Raw genomic sequence first — 19,417 nt, 5'->3', positions numbered from 1 at the left:
AACTCTATGCCTCGCGTTTCTATCAAAAAAAAGGCTCCTTCCAACTGTAACTTTTTGTAGATGGACAATGTAACAATAATTACGTAATTGACTACTCCACCAATGGGGCTTTTCAGGGCATCGTTTAAGAACGGTGCCTACTAAATACAAAGGTTTTTGCGCAAGGTTAGGACTACGCGTGAAAAGTAGATGGAATCCACAAAGAAAAATTGGGGTAGCCACGCATTTTTTCGAGATAATTAATCTTTATGACCACTTTGGCATCTTGGTCACTGATTCTCCTGACCTTCATTGTGAAATCGAAGTTAAAAAACTATCCTTCCCTCACTGTAAACAGAAGTAGCGAAAAGCTTTTGCTTTAAAGCTAAAAAGTAAAGGGCTACTTGGCGACAAACAGCTTAGACGTTGCATAATCCAAACGAATGATTAATTGCATTAAGAAAAGCTCATTGAAAAGGATATAAAAACCGAGGTCGCTGGGCAAAATTAGCGTAGTCCGTCGTTGATTGGCTCTTGAGAGGGCATCGCTACTGAAGCGCGAGTTTAAAAATGGAAGACATGACGAGTGCTGTCGGGTGCAACAAGCGGATAACTCCTGAAATTGCTACAAGAGCCTTCTCACACAAATTGATGATGGCAATACAAACTGTTAATGGCGATAACTAACTGAATCTAACCCTCATCTTGTGCAATTATTCAATTAACAAAAGTCTGACAAGGGTAAAGTGGTGACAGGTTTCGTTTACTATAAAATATGCGCGTTATTGCGCAATTTATGGATGAATACAAAACTTCCGCGTTTCTCGGTGGGCGTCGATCAGTAAGTAACCGCACAGACATTACTGGTAGTTATTCATCAAGTTTAAACAAAGGAGATCATGACCGTGGCGGTGTTTGGATATTTGATCTTAATTAGCATATACTTTTACTTTTTTTAGATTTTTTTTAACAGTTAGTGGTTAGCGATATGCTGCTATTCTAGTGTTCTCGGTTTAAGCACAGGTTCATTAAACTTGATTTGGTCACAGTAAGAAAATTTTGCTTTCATTTTAGTCGTGTACTTGGTAGCGTAGTTGATTGCGTCAATAGAGAGATTAAGGTGGCTCTACAGGGTAATCATTTATGGCGTTGCGCGCGCAAGTGTTATGTTTTGAATGCTGATTTTGCATCCGCTTTCGCACCTAGTCCTCTCAAACTTATTACATGTAATAAGCAATGATTAAATAGTGTTTTGCTATCATCTCTGTTAAAATTTTGGGATTTAGTCTTAAATAATAAATGCCCAAACAAAAGTGTTTTTTGCTGTTTTTATGGCTTTATTTGTGATTTTCATGAATTTCCTTCCGTGAAATCTTCCAAAATTTTTACATCACATCGCTTCCAGCGGGATACGAATTTTAAAAACGAAAAAAGTAGGTTTTGTAAAGGTATTTTCAAATCTATGTCTTTTACTGCTGCAAAAAATCTGGTCTTATAGATTTCCCTGAAAAACGAGCTCCGACTAAAGTAAAATATTTTCTACCAATCTGGCAAATTTTACGGAATTTCACTGAAGGAAACGCGAGAAAATTCACTGTCAGTTTTGCTTTTTGTGCTCATGTTGACATAATCAAATATCGAAAAACACTGACGTTTTCCCTTGAGCGCGCGCAGATTACTTCCTCAGCGCACGCGCGATCGTAAAACTATAGGAAGCCACCTTAAGCTTGACGTTACGTCAAACGGCAAACGGCAGAAACGAAACTTTTGTCGTCTGTCTTCAGCTGTCTGTACAGTAGAGTGAAAATATTTGTATTTGCGGTGAATAGTAGAAGACATGTTTTGTATTTTGTGTGATTTATTTAAGGATTACAAGAAAAGAATAAAAAATCAGTAACCTTTGCCGTTTGCCGTCTGCCGTAATAACCCAGCGCGCGCGTGGCGCTCAAACCATGTCTTGCGTGGTGCGCAAAACGTGTGCGCACTAACAAAAGTAGGCACCGGCCTTAATAAGCAAACCACAAGGTGCAAACCGACAACCCGGGACGTCGCATAGTTTCATCTAACGGCCACCCTACTGTACAGAACGCATTTTACAATTCACTATTGATCCAACGTATACCAGCAGGATCATCGATCCGGTTGCTTGCTTAAACATTTCATAGTGAAAAAGGTGAGCCTTCCCGTATAGGCCGTTATAGGGCGTACCCCTCCCCCCGGGTGTATATCAAAGGATTTAACGAGAATAAAAAAATTAATAAAATACACAGAAAAAGGATATGATATTCTGACATTCGACATCTCGTTAGACCCTCGTTAGGGATATGCTTGAATTGACAGGGATTTTGCCAGTTGACCTAATTATCTCAACTAACTAATCAAACAGCCTACAATAACAACTCGAAAGATCGTATAGCCTTTCACGCTATCGATTAGAGAATATAAAAGAACAGAGGGTTTATATTTCTTCGATTTTTTTTTTATGTGCCTGTTTTCACATTTGTCATGGTTTTGTTCTGTCTTCTCGAAAGGAACGAACGACTTTGTTGTCTTACTAATCTGAAAATGACAGTCGCATCTTGTATACAATTGTGTTCATATAACAATGGTAATCTCAAAGACCTCAAATACTTACAACTTTTTACAAGTGGGAAGTATAAATTGTGAAATTAAAATGCCTGAGTCACAGCACGATCACTTGAATTTTCAAGCACGAGTAAATTTTACCAAAATTATATTTGCATAAAATACGCTGGCCCATATTAATGGTGCAATATCAATGCCTTAAGACAGAAAACAAAGATTAGTTAAAGTTGAATAATCCTTGGATTATAAAAAGAGCATTAGCAACTAATGTCGCAGTGGGGAATTCATCACCATGGTTACGTCTTGCTCCAAAGCCTGGGATAATTGAGAGCTAAATTATCGAGACAATAGTTCGAACCACCTTTGTTCCAATATTTGAACCCCAATTACCCCTTAAAACAAATGGCTGACAGTCTAAATTACCGCAGATCCAAATTCCGTATGGTACAAACAAATCGTTTTGTATTACGATGGTTCAATTTGAACGAGGCGCCAAAAGAAACAAGTACGGCGAGCACCACTGTGGCTGCGAAGAGACGAGTCTCCAAAATGTCCAAGCGATCACAAAGAGAGGCTTTGAAGACAAAAAGAAAGCCCTTTGCTATGGGCGTAACCAACAGAGGTACAGAGAATAAAACCGAATTAAACAAGGTCGGCAAAACAGATACGCAACCACAGGCAGCGATAACAGTGAATTTAATTTCGCGTAAACCCATCAACACTGATGAAGAAATGGAGGATATTGGAGAGGACTTAGAAGGCGAACAACGAGAGGCTGCCAAAGACGGTGAGGAGGAACACGACGAACCGGACGGCAGCGATGTAGAAACTTTGGACTTCTTCAGTGAATCGTCCGGCGAGTTATCCGACGAGTTAATTTTGCTACCGAATATCTTAATCCCTTGTACAAAGTGCGGTGACGTGATTAACATCTGTCGTCTGCCATGTCATCGGAATTTACACTCAGCTTTACAGACTCTCAAATATTCGCAGGATCAGAGGCCAAAGAATATCAACGCATTGGTCAGACGAAGAAAACTTTTGATCAAACAGCAGCAAGATGCGAGCTCGAAGAACAGACAAGATCCCTTCGGAGACAAGCATTTGCATAAATTAAACACCGCATTTGAAGTGCTACGAATCGAACTACAGGGGAACACGGATCTCAGATACCTTGCTGATCGAATTATTGAAGGTATGTAGGTGAAAAACGTGTTTTCAATCGATCTACGAGTAGATTTTTCATATTCGAGAACGTTATGGTTTTTGCATCAGTAAACCTAGAGGTTTCAATCGAAATATCGTGTAATCAATTTCACAGACACAAGAAAAACAGCAACAAAAGAACACCATTTTAATTATCGTTAATTGTTAACATTTCCTAAACGATTTATTTATCAAGTTCTAAATTGTTTGTACATTCAATCTGATTTTATTACTTAAGATAGCGAACTTTTTGCATTATGTATTCAGTTTTCATGGTTTAATCACTACATTTGATTTGCGTGACTTAATATTTGCGTAACCTGAATAACAAAACAAATTGCTTATTTCACCTTGAAATTGATTTGACTTGGAAAAAAACTTCTTGAGGATTATTTGTGGCGCGCCTGTGGCTTGCGTTACAGATTTGGTCCCAATGCAACACGCAAAAAAGCATTTCAATTTTTTCCGCTCGGTGTTAGGTCCGAGTTTTAATGCCAGGCGATTGACGCGATTTGGAAATAATGAAATCGTTTGTTTGTTTGCATCTGTTACTCCGTGGTTTGTATTATTCAAAGTCATTAGCATTTAAGAAAAAACTCGAGTGTGACTCAAGTATTCCACTTTGTTTTCCGATTGTAGAGATAAAATTAACAGGCGAAGGTTTCGACTTGTCCTGTACCACCGCGGTTGGCATTTGCGAAGAAGCCAACAAAAGATGGAAAAACATGGAGGACGTTCACATCTTCCAAGACAACTTTCTCAACCATGTAAACAGCGCATTCTTTGCTATCTACGACGGTTACAGCGGCAAACACACGGCAGAAAAGTGCAGTCGGCATCTTCACGTGTTCTTAAAAGAGGAACTCGACTCCATTATGACGCAAAAACAAGCCAGACCAACGAAAAAAGAGATGACTTCTGCCTTTCGAAGTTCTTTTTCCAAAACTGAAAGGTTGTTGGTTGCGTCTGAAGAGGAGCGGTCGCAAAGTAGATGGAGTGGTTGCTCGGCCGTTACTTGCGTGTTGACAGATGACATGTGTTTTATTGCAGATGCGGGGAACGTGGGAGCCATGTTGCTACGAGATAACGATATCGTGAAAGTCCTCACGCACAAGCACGATTTGTACAACAAGAAGGAACGTGAACGGGTCAAGAAATCAAGCGGGGTCATTGTCAAGACCGAAAAATGCGCCCTCATAAACGGGGCCCTGAGCGTGACAAGGGGCATTGGGAGCATCGGTGATATGGCCTTAAAGAAATGCGTCATTAATGAACCTGGTGTCAAGATTGTTCCTTTAGATCCTTCGGATCAGCTTTTGATTTTCGCCTCAGGTGGGTTTTGGAAAATGTTTTCCTACGAAGAAACGACTCACCTTGTGAACGGATTTTTCGGTCAAATAAGAAAGGAAGCGAAACAACAAATTATTACAGGCAAAAAGATGAACAGAACTACCTCTGAAACGAAAACACAACACCAAATCGACGCAGAATATCACACTGAGCTCTTCTCAAAGACCGCCGACCCAGCTAATAATATTTCTGGTTCGTCCGATTTCTTCAACAAAACTGAAAGAAAACTAACACACAGTAAGAGCGAAGAAAACTTAGACATACTTGCAGCGTATCATCAAGATAATTTTTGCGCTAAAACCGAGGAGAACAATTCCATGAACACTGACAACGAATTGACATACACAAATGATATGACATGCCGGAACAATGACGTAAACTATGACGTCACCATCCAATATCTACGTCATCACCGCTTTTCTCTGCCGGATAATACAACGCTGCAGCTACTTAAAGGCACGGAGGAGGCGGAATTAACAAGGCCTGAAAAAGCGCGTCTGTTGGCGAAGTGTTTGGCGGAAAGGCTAGTGAAAAGCGCACTGTACGCCGAATCTATGGATAACATCACTGTTTTCGTTGTCCTTTTGCCCGGGTTTTCTATGATTAACTGGCAGATGGTGACACCTGACATCTTGGAAGCGTTAAACGAATTTGTAGACGATGACGATGTTTATTAAGTAATTGCTGCAAAACACGGAAGAATATCAAAGTTAAACGCATACAAGGCTGCTTTCCACAATGTTTTCCAACGAACCGTTGGTTATCACCTCAACAATCTATCTTTTTCTGAGTCAGTTAACATGCTCTTGAAAAGTGCGGCATTTTCTCTTTATTGGCAACGATCACAAAGAAACCAGCCCGGTTAGTATGCAATCAATTTTGTTGGTTTTCCAGTCTTTTCAGTCAATCAATCACCAACAACCACACGTGCAATTTAAAGGCACCGCCCACGCTACGCTGGATAAATTTGAAAACGGCGTTTTCACTCTGAAAACGCATCAAACTGGTTTTCCGTCCACACCACGTCGGAGAAATTTGAAAAACAATCATCGGTTATTACGGATTTGTGTTTGAGAAAAACTTGGGCAGGGAGATCACATGCTTGTCGTGATGTCATCGTTTTCGAAAAGCTCCGTTTTCGAAATGTTTTCTGTCCACACTAAGCGCAAAGCCGGCGTTTTCAAATTCCTCCTGTTTGAAGAGCGTTTTCGAAACGTTCCGTTTCCGTGAAGGATTAGTGTGGACGGTAGGCCTAACCGTAGAAATAAAGCTGCGATTTCAAATTTCTCCGGCGTAGTGTGGGCAACATCTTCTTGTCGCGGATCAGTATGTTGCATTCCAGCTTGAAGTTGATGTTTTAGCGTATTGTCACACGTGTTGCAAGTTGTGGCAACAACTTGCACAAAGCTGAACTCGTTGCCACTTCGCACAGCATGGTACACAAAAACTTGTTGGGAGATAAGTCGCCTCTTGCACCAAACGTAAAACGCTAACAAACGCTTTTAAGCTGGCAGTGTAACAAGTTAAGTTACAAGCAGCAGCTAAATGTTGCTGGTAATGAACTGAATGTAAGGAGCTAAATGTTGCTGGTAAGCGACTTCGACACGTTAATAAAGTTCTTATCTTATCTTATCTTCATCGAGACGTTATGTCGCCTCAGTTCTACTTGAAATCTATTCTAGGTAGAATCTGCGTCGATGAAAATTCCGCACCCCAAGCAAAGCTGGAAATGCATCGAATGAAATATCAAATAAAACAACTGCTTGAGTTGAAAATTAGTGAAAAGTTTTATTGCTTAAAAAGATAAAATATGTCTTACTATATGTACAATTTTGACAGTACCCGCAAAATAAGCTTATTTAAAAAGCTGTAGAACAATCAGTCTCTACGAAACTTCATTTATTTTGTTACATTACTTAGGAAGGTTCTCAGTAACTTACGGTCTGTGGATGAACAGTAGTGGGTGACCATTCAAATGAAAGCTATTGAGCAGTACTTTCATGTGGTACTGTTTATTATGCTGTACAAGGTGGTTCTAACTTTTAAGTCTGTGAATAAAACCCTAATGTGTAACCATTCAAATGAAAGCTATTGAGCAGTACTTTCATGTGGTACTGTTTATTATGCGGTACCAGGTGGTTCTAACTTTTAAGTCTGTGGATGTAACCCTAGTGTGTGACCATTCAAAGGAAAGCTATGGAGCAGTACTTTCATGTGGTACTGTTTATTATGCTGTACAAGGTGGTCCTAAACTTTTAAGTCTGGATAAAACCCTAATGTGTGACCATTCAAATGAAAGCTATTGAGCAGTACTTTCATGTGGTACTGTTTATTATGCTGTACAAGGTGGTTCTAACTTTTAAGTCTGTGGATAAAACCCTAATGTGTGACCATTCAAATGAAAGCTATTGAGCAGTACTTTCATGTGGTACTGTTTATTATGCGGTACCAGGTGGTTATAACCTTAAGTCTGTTGATGAAATCCCACTCCCAGTGTGTGACCATTCAACTTAAAGCTATTTATTGCACCGCATACTTTTCTTCTCTTTTGGTTCACTGACGAAAATGCCATAACTTACTTCTTACTTGAGCTATGTGTTTCCGTCATCTCGCCGCCAACTTGTATTCCTCCACAACAGAGTCTAGAGTGTCAAAAGCGTCCATGAAATCACTCTAAAATCATTGGAATAAAAACACGGGAAAAAGCACCCAGTTAAAGACTTTCATTTACCATCAAATCAAAATGAAGTTGATAATGTCAAGAAAGTACGCTACGTGAGAGCCATACTGGATATATCCACTCTAGGTCTTGACAATACTAATCGAGCTCAGCAAGATCCATACAGAAAAGACCAAGAGTAGATATCTTCCCCAATATGTTCCCGAGCAGCTTGGTTGATACGAGATATAAAACACGACTACGTGATCGAATAATAAAGCCAAAGCTATTTTTTAATCTATTAAATCAATTTATCAATTTATCGCATCGCTTCTGGACCTCCGCCTGGCCTGAAATCATTTCGCGCCATCAGTAAACATGTTTAAAGAATTAAGGTCCGGACACAGGTTGCAACTCTACCAACAATATTGTACAAAATCTAAACTTGCCGCGCACAACTGTTGTCGAAGTAGAAACTTGCTCCTCTTTGGCAGCATTGTGCACAATAATTTCAGAGTGTATCTACTATCATCAAAACTGCGCACAATGGCGAAGCACAGCCAATAGCCATTTTTTGTCGTTTAACTATCTAATCGTTAACAAAAACGCGGCTGTTCTCGTCTGAAAGCAAAAGTACTAACTACAGCAATTTTAGTAGAATTTTACTCGTATAGTAACGGTTGAATTGTGTCGTCAGCCAATATGCACCGAGTTGCTGGAGGTCGTCTACAATTTAGAATATCAACGTTTTCTTGTTTCTCCGAAGTTTTGGATGAACGTTTGGAAACATTAAAGGATAATTAAATACCTCAAAAGACTAAAAGAGGGGCATTCATTGTTAGTCGACACGAAACTCGAAATTGTTGGAAAAAACTGATGAGCGCGCGCACACAGCTGTAAGTTTCGAATAACAATTCAGTCTGCGCGTTATTGCTAAAGCGTAAAGTTCAACACGACGAAGAGAAATAATTGGAAATCGTTCTCTGAATGATACGTAGTTGGAATTCTACTATGTTGCCGATAGCTAACGGTGAACGTATTTTGAAACTGATGTACGCAAATTACAGGAGCAGAACAAGATTCTACTTCTGAAAAATTGCGCCAATATAGGTCTTAAAATTTTCTTGAAAAACCATCTCGACGGGTAGGCAACAGCGTCAGAAATTACAGCGTTTGTATGGGAATTTGTAAAACTTGAATTCTGAACAGTTTATGAACAGCAATATAAATTCTAAATACTAGACAGAAGACTGCATTTACCAAATCTGAGGGATACATATATGCAGCCGTATGCATGTGCTAGAAAGAGTCCAGTCGCTTTTTTTAATTTCCCATACATTTGTCTATATTTTTTTCCTCGAACTCGGACGCGGCTTACAAGTTCTCGTTGCAAGTTACATGTACAAGATCTCCAAAACTGTGCTTAGATCTATTGCGCTCAGCTAGACGAACGATTTCAAGAGTGAACACACGATGCAATTTAATCATAATGAATGTGGCGGAAACATTGCCTGTGATGTTGCACCAGGTATCCAGGGTCTTATCACACTTCGCTGTGATAAAAGGAAGGACAGATATCTAGTGTTGACCTCGAAAGGCATCGAAAGGGTACAAGTCATTTCAAACCTCATTATTGTGCGAATTGACCAGACTAATTTAAAACAAAAAACAGACCAGCTTCTCCTGCGAGCAACAATGACACACAACACTTTTCTCAGCTTAACAGATTGCTCCTCTGATTTTAAGTACATGTACGAGGTTTCCCGTTTTCCAGAACGTCTTGTTATCCAATTTTCTTCAAATGAAAACATATGTGAGAAGACGGTTACCTTAGAACAACCATGCTTCCAGAACCAATGAAGGTAAGCTCCAGCATCATACATTGCCCTTGATTTTACCATGACATCCTCTAATGTCTCTACAACCTTTGTTGAGTTCAAGCACAAAGTGAGTGACTGAGAATCTTTGGGACCAACGGGATTATATTGACCTGTAAAACAACTCCATAAAGTTAAAAACTTTCTCCAGAGCGAAACAATGGCTAGCATGTGTCAGGTAATATATCAAATAAGAAAGACCATGTTTTTAATTTACCACATTTCCAAACACAAAGAAGAGGGCTAGAAATATGACACACAGTATAGTATTTCTGATACTCTTTTAAGGTGTTTTAAAACGTGGTAAAAACACTGTCTTGCTTGTTTAAAATATCTTCTCACTTGTGGACTCACAAGGCGCAGCCGTGTGAGTCCACAACAAATTTTGACCACTGTGATAACGTGTATCGTTGTTGATAAGAGTACAGACCACGCTAAACCACATCTCGATTTGTTTTTAACCACAATATAAACGTCAAAGAAAATATTTTTTCAGAGCGCGAGCTGAAAAAGGCATTGCGTGACACATTGACGCGAACAGCGTTATCTGGACTCTTATCGAAAACGGCAAATTAGCTAATCAGATTGCGAGATTAGTAGCAATCATGGTAAAAATCTGGTTTGCTAGTTAAGAACATGTTTGTTTCAACATGATGAACAATCATTTTGAAAAGAACTTGGCCATATGGCAGGGCTCCCACAACCAATAGTAACATTTTTACCACAGCTGAAAAAAAAATGAAAAAAAATTAATATGTTACTCACTGATCCAGAAATCAACTGGAAATGGATTCCACTCCACACATGGTAGTGAATTTCGCAGCTTATCTTCAATTTTTGTCCACACCTCTGCAAAAGAGCCTTCATGATCTCCACGAGCAACTAACAGTGAACATATGGTAGAGAATGGCATTCCCTGTCTATCATATCTGCGGATCGAGTGTATGAGAGACTGTACAAGGCTTTCCCAGGAAACTTTTGACTTGGCAATGTGATGCGCTGTGGCAAATTTCTTTGATGGCTCGGCACAAACAGACCGAAGCATCTCCCATGGCTCATTGCCACTTGAAACACCAGCTGCCAGTTGGGATGATAGACAGGTGTCACTCTTGGACATGCGGGTCTCTGAAGAGGAAGGATTTACAATACCTCTGTAGCGTAACAGTGCTGAAGCTGTTGACCTGGGTTGTCTAGTCATCTCAGTGTAGCCATCTAACTCAGATGTAAAAGACGACGTATCCACAAAGTGGTCATCAGACATAACTGATAAGGAAGTTGCAGAGCCAAGACTTCTACCAAACACAGACTTGTAATGACCGACATCAGATCTGTCCCATGATTCATCCAATGAAAATGAAAGCTTCTTAGAAATAGTGTCCGTTTTATTTGATATTCCTCCACCTTTAAGAATTTTTTTCTTTTCTTTCTTGTCATCGGTTACATCTACACCTCCCTTAAACCCCTTCTCCTTAAGTCTTCCCTTTATCCGTCTTGGCTTGCTTCCCAAAGGTTGGAACACGCCAGCAAGACTTGCGGAGATGTAATTGTTCATGTCTCTGAGAGAGATGGAGCCAGAAGGCTTCTGGCGTGATAGCAGACCAGTGTGTGCTATGATATGGTGGAGAACATCATCATTGCTGAAGAGTAACACTCCATCTGCATGACTGAAGGAGAAAGGAAAAGTCAAGAGTAATTCTTTCTGAATGGGAACAGAACACCACTTTGAATTCTCTTCAGAGGAGATAAGTGACCCAATAAGCTAACAATCCTAGTTTATACATGTACACTAAGCAGTGATAGGCTAATGGTCTAATTAAGAAAAGGTCACTTAAAGATTATTTTAAGTCTGTATATGAGCCAATTGGCCCACTAGGCTGGCACTCATCTCTGGGTTCTGTAGCATTAAGCAACTAGGAGTATTTCTAACCACCCCCCCCCCTTCCACCCCCCTCCATCTTGGATGGGATGCCTGTCCATTGCAGGGTCACCCCTACCATTTAAATTTGCGGCTATCCATTGAAGCACTGTAAGAGTAAAGTGTCTTTCTTACTCAAAAACATGACACAGTGTCCCTAGCCAGGGCTCAAACCCAGACAGCTCAATCCAGTGTCAAGCGCACTAACCATGAAGCCACTGTGACCCCAACAGTTTTCTTCTATTGATTTACAACTGAGATATTCTTTTCCTTATAGCTTCATCGGGAAGAATTCGCTGTCCTCAAAATTTTGCCAGGTTTATTCTATCTGATCTACTGTACAATCCCATTTGTTTTTAAACCACTAGGAAAAGGATGAAAAGAATCTAATTTTCTTGACCAAGTGTTAATCAATACGTTATTAGCAAGGAATTGGTAAAAGTTACTATTACAAAGAGAACAGACTACTCTTGCTTTGGATTCACTTCCATTTTACACAAGAAAGCCATCTGAGATTTGAACTACAAAAATTTATACAGATCACCCACCACTACTGAGAAAAATGTAGCATCTTTATATTACTCTAACTTGGTTTTAATATTTTGTACACAAGTAAAAAGCAATCGTGAACACAACATAGATCTCTAGAGCTACAAATGCATGCCATCACTATCATGGGAATTTTTCAGCCCTGATCTCAGACTTCCATCTTGTATTAACATTTAGAAAATAGCCCAAAGATAATAAGCCCACTGATTGGTTAACAATTATATTTCTCTAACTTGATAGAAACATAGAACTAACATGAGTGGTGGCATAATGATGGTGCAAACAAAGAGAATTTACATTTTGACTATCAAAGTAAATGAGTTGTTTCCTTATTTTCTCATCACAGAATTTTCTAAAAGAAATATTAACCCTCTAAACGAAAGGCGAAGAAACAAAATACAACAATAAAGTCTGGGGTAAACGGGGAAGGGCTCGGAAGTGATCCTTTCCATTTAATAGAAATTTTTCCAACTAGAAAAGGTAAATGTACAAGGAATATAACAACAACAAATAATTAGGGGGGGGGAAGGGGGGAGCGAAGCTATGCCGTGCACAAGCACATGGCAAATGAAGTACGTAGAGCGCATGTCAGAGAAAACTAGCACCAGTCCTCTCCCCCTTCCTCCAGAGTTAAATACAAATAAATGTAATTATTTTAGACTTAACTCTCTAAACGAAAGGTGAAGAAACAAAATACAACAATAAAGTCTAGGGTAAACGGGGAAGGGCTCGGAAGTGATCCCTTCCATTTAATAGAAATTTTTCCCAAGGGAGGAACGACCTAACCCCAGACGAAAAACAGAGAAAGGAAGAAAATCTAAACAAACAAAGCCAGCTGACTAACTGCTTGCATTCTGTCTTTAACTGGGATGTGAATATAAGATCTATAAGCATCTGACTGCCAGTCTCCTAAGCGTTTGATAAGTTCTGCTGGGATTTGAGCTTGAAAGACCAGAGTGGCCCCGCCTGATCGAAAACTATGTCCGCTAAATTTAGATGGATCCAAGTTCATCGTAATTGTCAATAATTTAAGTAGGGAGTTAATCTTTCCATACGTCAGAGGGACCAGGCCTCCCTTGGTTGAAGCTGGGATGACAAAGGCTGGGCCTGATAAGGAGGCTGGTACTAAGCTGAAAGCACGCTTGAGAGCTGTATAAGGGCAGAGTGGGTGCTGGGCAACGAGTGGTAAAGGAATAGTCAAAATGCGCTGGCTAAATTGGATTGTTTTTGACCATCTGTTGATAATGATGGCCCAGTCTGTAAAGAAGAGGATGTCTCCTCGACGCAGATGCTTTGCTGGGTTGAAATGTGTTAATCCTCTGCATAGCAAGTTAGCTTTACGTAGGAGGCCGAAGAAAGCTACCAGACAGACTGCCCAAAATGTTGCGTGCAAAGGATCACCTAAGTTTAAGTGATTCTTGAAGGCTAACAGGATCTGAGGCGTAACTGGTTTCTTTTGGGATACTGATAAACCTTTTATACATTTAATTCCCCGAAGTATAGTTGCCAGCTGAAAATTGTTTTTGGTTGGGTCCGCAAGTCCATGTTCAAGATGTAGGATGCGAACTGCATTCAAATAGGCTGGGATGGAGGATGCTGAAAGTGATCTTGCTAGGAAGACTGCGTAGCGGTTAAGGGTTGATACTGATGCTGGGATAGGCTGGTAATCGTAGTATACACAAAAGGAGAGGTGTGAGCGCATTTGACTCATATAGGTGGACTTGGTAGTAGGGGCATATACCTGACGCCGGAAATTGATGACTTTGTGGTCAAGTTGCTGCTGATCCTTTGTATCTAAGGAGTGCAAGAGACAATGATGACATGTGAGATTCTAAATCATATGATACAGGGGATTCGGAGAGCCATGCGTGGAACATTGGCCAGTAGTGTACATTGTCAAGGCGTGAAACTCTATCTGCTAGGGCATTGGTTGTTCCTGGAATGTGTTTGACTAACAGGCTGAAATTGTAATACTCCTTAAACCAAAACAGAGAACGAATCCAGTCCATTGTTACTGGGCAACAGGTTGAACCTTTGTTTAAGATAGCCACAGCCACCTGGCTGTCCAACTTGACGACCACTTGATAACCTGACCAAAAGGGTGCCCAACGATGGGCTGCCAAAACGATTGTGAATGTCTCTTTGTAATTGATGTGCAGAGAGCAGAGAGCTGGGTAGTCTAAGGCCCAGTTAACGTACATCCAGTCAGTTTCCCATACGCACCCCCCACCAGACAGGGAAGCATCCGTAAGCACTGCCGTAGGAAGTTCTGGGGTTGCTGAGGGGAACAGTGTTTTACAGTTGTGTGCAGGCAAGAGGGAGGTCCACCACAGGAGGTCAGCTCTAGCGCATAAGTTTAAATAAACACAGTGATACGGGCGTTTAACAGCATTTGCCAAGGTGATAAGACGCCTGAGAAACGTGCGGCCCCCTCGAACAACACGTGCTGCCCAATTGAGCTTGCCAATGAGTCGTTGGAGGTGAAGCTTGGAGCATTTACGTTTTGAACTGGTTTCCTTGAGAACGAATAACAACTCAGATACACGATCTTCTGGGAGGCGGAGTTCACACTTAAAAGTGTCAATTTCAACTCCCAGAAAAAACAGACATTGGGCTGGGAAGACAACTTTTGTCCAGTTGACAGTGAAGCCAAGAGACTCTAGTAAGTTTAGTAGAATGTCAAAAGCTGCTTTGCACTGAAGCTGAGTTGGTTCAATGATGAGGAAGTCCTCCAGGTACGCCAACACAGTATACCCTCTTTGGGCCATCATTCGACAGACTGATTGTGTGAGACGATGAAAAATCATTGGTGAGGCCCTGGCTCCAAAGGGGAGTCGCTTATCATAGAGGTAGGTAGAATATTTAGAGTCCTTGAAACACCAAGACATCCCTGTAACTCGCCAGCTGTCGAGGTGAATACCAACGCTTCTGTAAGCGTGTTTTAAGTCAACTTTTGCCAACCAACAACCTGGTTGAAAGAGGTTTGCTGCATCATCAACAGTAACATACTTGTAATGTTCTAAATCCATGTAAGAGTTGGCATTTGCCATTAAGGGTCGGCTGCAATCCATGATCATCCGTAATTCATTTGAGTCCTTTTTAGGTACGGCCCCAAGTGCTTTAACGATTATGGGCATGTGGGACTTGTCTGCTACAGCAAAATGGTCTTCTTGAAGACCCTTAACCAGTTGCGCTTCAATTTGATCTTTAGCTCCAGGTCGTAGAGCAGATTTATAGTTGTGTGTAAAGGCATGTGAGACCGTTGAATCAGGAGGGAGTAGCTGAAATCCATTTTTAACACCATCTAGAATAAATTTCATGTCCGGGTCATTTGATAGTTCTGCTGCTCAGGTCCCAAAAATTAAGTCTGTGGAGACCTTGGCTGCTTGGGGCTGCTGCATAGATTCCAAAAAGGCCCCTGCTTTAATAGGTAAACTTTCCCCACACTCTGCGGGACAGCATGTCATTAAGGCGGGATCGGTCCCTGCATGTAACAATGTGGTCGAGATATCTCCTGCTAGTTCTGCCGTTAAAGTACAATTTGGAGAGATCTCTGCAGTTGAGTGTGGGTTCAGTATTGGGGGTCTTGAGCAGTAGCAGACTGGTGTTGCCATTGTGGGTGGGTTCCCATACATTGTGGTTTGATGCAAACATGATCATATCTACAGGAGGAGCCAAAGTGGCAACCTTCACACCGTTCGAATTCAAAGCAAACCTGCTTCCTCGTTGCTTGGTTTATAACTGGACGGGACGTTTTGCAAAGAGGTGGACATGTAGATGTGGGAGTCGATGGATCTGGTCTGTGAAGCGTTTGATGGGATATGAATTGGCTGTCAGATCCCCATTTACAGCTTGTGGCAAATTGCATTTTGTGGTACAAATCATCATACTGCATCACTTTTGGCAAAGGGTACATGTAACACTTCGCTAGTTCAGAAATTTTTGAACTGTACACAATATAATCGAGAATTTCCTGGGTGGACGAAGGAAGCCCATCTTTCATGAGAGTATGCATAATGCGAAAGTTAGCCACTGACCACTGTGGGAATGAAATTTTGTCAAGGGATAGCTTCTTTTCTTGAGAGGATTTTAACACAATTCTAGCATCACCAGAGGTTCCAAGCACGGTCTCCTTATCCTCCTGAAGAACTATGGGGAGGGAACTAATGAAATCAGGTATAAGTAAAGGACGTTTACCTCTTGAAATAGTGGGCTCTAACAGTTGTTGAGCTGGATCCTGCTCCTCTTCAGTTAAACCCAGCAAAACTGGATCTCCCAAAGAGTCCATGAGAGATTTAAGCTCCAATTGAACGGTAGGATCTTGCTGAAGGCTTTTTAAGGTTGGTTTTGCGATAGGATTACCATCAGGTGTTGTTGTGATCGTCGTCGCCATCTTGGGGGCACTGGGCTGCGCTGAATCTTGCTGTAGCTTCAACAGCTCGAGTTTGGTACGAGTGAGGTCCAATTCTAGCTTCAAGTTCTGGTTTCGAAGATCTTCTACCACTCTCTCTTGCTCTACAGTGGACTGCTCTGCTTTAAATTTTGTCGGAGAGAGGTCTTTGATTATGGACTCGACCTGACTCAGTTCACGTTCAACCGCTTCGCTCATCTGTTGCGGTGTTGATTCTGCTATTAAGCCATCGATGTCGAAATCTTTCAGTTTAAGCGGAGGTTTTGTTCTCCTGCTGCTCTTTCTAGAAGCCATAGTGTAAACATCGAGATGCGTACTGTAAAGAAGAATTCTGGAAAGAAACTTGCGTTGAGTGAAGCTGTGCTGTGCATGAGCACATGGCGAATGAAGTACGTAGAGCGCATGTCAGAGAAAACTAGTACCAGTCCTCTCCCCCTTCCTCCAGAGTTAAATACAAATAAATGTAATTATTTTAGATGAAAACATGTTCTCCATGTTTCTGAGTTATAGAAACCCTTGTGAAAGTTTGGAAGAACTCAAAAACGTTTTGGAGCATTTCTCCTTCTCCCAAACTTCCACTCGTATTTCTATAACTTGACAGAAACACGGTACATGTTTTCTCTTTCTTAATTGGCAAGAATCTGTTTTATCAGACCAATGTACTCACCGCTGTAAGGATGACAAACTGAGAAGTGAGTTGTAATGTTGCAGTGGACTGTCACCAGATGAGTGAGGTGATACAGCAACAGACATGACATGAGCCAAGGGATATGTGTCCCTTATTCTCTCAACCAGGCATGATCCCAAACCAGAGCCAGTACCACCGGTGAGACTATGGATCACAATAGTGCCTCGTGGAGAAAACAACAGATACATGTATTTAGGAAGATGTTACTAGGTGCAGTGTGGAAGTGCAGTAGCCTTATGGTTAGTGCGCTTGCCTCCGCATCGAGTGGTCCGGATTCAAGCCATGGCTGGGGAATGTTTTTATGTTATTGCGAAAGACACCTCACTCTCACAGTGCCTCTCTCCACCCTGGTGTATAAATGGGTACCCGCAAACTTGATGCTGGGAGACACCCTACAATGGACAAGAATCGCAACCAGGGGGGAGTACAATACTCCTAGTTGCTTCATGCAACAGAAACAGGAATAAGCTCCAGCCTGATAGGTCACTTGGCTCATGTATTTATCTCATATGAAGACTTTACTTACCTACAGAAGGCACATAATGGCACTTGAAAGAATTTATTTGAAAAAGAATAATTATATGAAATTCATTTATTTGAATTGCAGAAGAACAAGATTAAATCAGAAGAAAGACCGCATTATGGGTCATGGGTTCAAATCCTGCTCAAGCCTGAATATTTTATTATCAGCTGTTGATATTCACCCAAACTCGCAACAATACCTGCATGCAAACTTTTCCTCTTGCTTAGTAACAGATGAATAATTTTACATTTAAAGTTCTGGTTGAATCTCTTGATTCACAGCCAAAACTCTCACAACAAAGGTAACCATAATAATAAAACATTAAAAACTGAATCATCGGATAATGCAATTCAAGAGTTTTCATTGCCTTAGCAATCATGCTATATGAGCCATTATACCATGCTCTAGAAATATGCTAAGCATATGTGTACTTTTCTAGGGCATTTTTATTTTTATTTTACTCTAGTTTTCTATATCAAGGGGGCATTTTTGTAATACAATTATTTCACCCACACATGTTGGATGTGAGATGATTATAGCCCACTCAGCGCGACGCATCTCATTGGCTATCTAACATCTCATATCCAACTCGTGCTTGTGGAATAAAAGTTGAACAAACTTGGCATGGGTTTCTACAGTTCAAAAAGGAAAATGCAGTACTACACCATGAGATTTTATCACTGTAATCTCCTTCAAATTTATTGCTGATGAAAAGCCCATTAATCGTAGCCTGCATAGCAAACATAAAATGGGAGAGAGAGGAAGAACTCTTGCCCCAGCCCTCCTCCATCCACTTCTATCCCTTCCCCATTAACACCTGTACCATAGACATACTCTCTCCTAGAGTATAAATGAGTACCAACTTGATCTTAGACCACTTGTAACAAAATTGGGGGAGGGGAACCTGCCATGGACAAGCATCCCATCTAGGGGTTAGAGCAACAGTCTCTTAGTTGCTTCGCACTCTCAAAACAAAGATAATCACCAGCCTGGCCTGATAACCAATCTGTAGGTTTGAAGAACGACTTTAACCTTAACCCAACTGCGGTGCATACAAAAATTCAGTCGCTTACCAGCATAGTTATCACACCTTTCTACTTCTTTTCTCACAGTTTCCATGGCCCTGTGTAACAAGGATGTTTCTTCTGTTTCTCCACTCAGGCCATGATAACCTAATGCCCAGTTATTTCCTCTTCCTCGCTGACCTGAGATCATATTTCCTTCCCTATACAATCTTCCTGATCTTGTGTCTTCGCGATAATTATGGTTAATGACCTTGGTTTCACTGTCCACACAGACACATCTTAGTTTGCCATCCCTGTGGCTAAGTGGGTGGGTGTCACTCTTGTCAATCAAGCTCATTAGTTCATGTCCTACTTGATTACCACACTGCCCAACAAGAAGAATGATCGATGACATGCGTGTAATTAAGAGGTTTGCGATCCTATGCGCTGTTCTTTTCAGGTTCCACAGACGAGATCTTACAAGAAAGCGCAGTTATAAATGACGCTTTACATCTTGGACTCTTAACATTACTGTGTCAATCGACTGGAATATCGCATCTGGTTTTTGTTCAACCGATTGAAAGCTCTTTTTCAATTTCCGCAAGCCTAACAATCATTTTCTCCCGCCATCTCGCCATCTTTATTTCATACCGAGCAAGGGACTGGGCCG

General features: G+C 40.9%; 2 protein-coding genes across 2 annotated transcripts; one reads left to right on the top strand and one right to left on the bottom strand.

The window, feature by feature from the left end:
- On the top strand, nt 1-6,773 carry LOC145469486 (protein phosphatase 2C-like domain-containing protein 1). Its single transcript, XM_081453223.1, has 3 exons — nt 1-1,099; nt 1,706-3,760; nt 4,411-6,773. Exons 2-3 carry the CDS (start codon nt 2,968-2,970, stop codon nt 5,796-5,798), a joined length of 2,181 nt encoding a protein of 726 aa, XP_081309349.1. The 5' UTR covers nt 1-1,099; nt 1,706-2,967; the 3' UTR covers nt 5,799-6,773.
- Nucleotides 6,774-6,884: 111 nt separating this feature from the next.
- Nucleotides 6,885-19,400, bottom strand: LOC145469490 (uncharacterized). Its single transcript, XM_081453230.1, has 5 exons — nt 18,817-19,400; nt 17,200-17,383; nt 10,423-11,321; nt 9,610-9,770; nt 6,885-7,794 (listed from the first exon to the last, which is right to left on the bottom strand). The coding sequence occupies exons 1-5, from the start codon at nt 19,160-19,162 to the stop codon at nt 7,726-7,728; spliced, it is 1,659 nt and encodes a 552-aa protein (XP_081309356.1). The 5' UTR covers nt 19,163-19,400; the 3' UTR covers nt 6,885-7,725.
- Between the last annotated feature and the right edge of the window lie 17 nt (nt 19,401-19,417).

This window comes from Orbicella franksi, chromosome 15 (assembly GCF_964199315.1).
Source record: "Orbicella franksi chromosome 15, jaOrbFran1.1, whole genome shotgun sequence".
Classification (NCBI taxonomy): Eukaryota; Metazoa; Cnidaria; class Anthozoa; order Scleractinia; family Merulinidae; genus Orbicella; species Orbicella franksi.
Note: the sequence above shows the minus strand (reverse complement) of the source record. Positions and strands in the feature narration are given on the sequence as shown.

Excerpts from the sequence above, each read along its gene's own strand:
- LOC145469486 (XM_081453223.1), top strand. The coding sequence starts at position 2,968 with ATGGCTGACAGTCTAAATTACCGCAGATCCAAATTCCGTATGGTACAA. Across the intron at positions 3,761-4,410 it reads TGCTGATCGAATTATTGAAG|AGATAAAATTAACAGGCGAA; the intron begins GTATGTAGGTGA and ends TTCCGATTGTAG.
- LOC145469490 (XM_081453230.1), bottom strand. The coding sequence starts at position 19,162 with ATGTCATCGATCATTCTTCTTGTTGGGCAGTGTGGTAATCAAGTAGGA. Across the intron at positions 11,322-17,199 it reads AGTTTGTCATCCTTACAGCG|TCATGCAGATGGAGTGTTAC; the intron begins GTGAGTACATTG and ends TTTCTCCTTCAG. Across the intron at positions 9,771-10,422 it reads TCCAGTTGATTTCTGGATCA|GTCAATATAATCCCGTTGGT; the intron begins GTGAGTAACATA and ends GTTGTTTTACAG.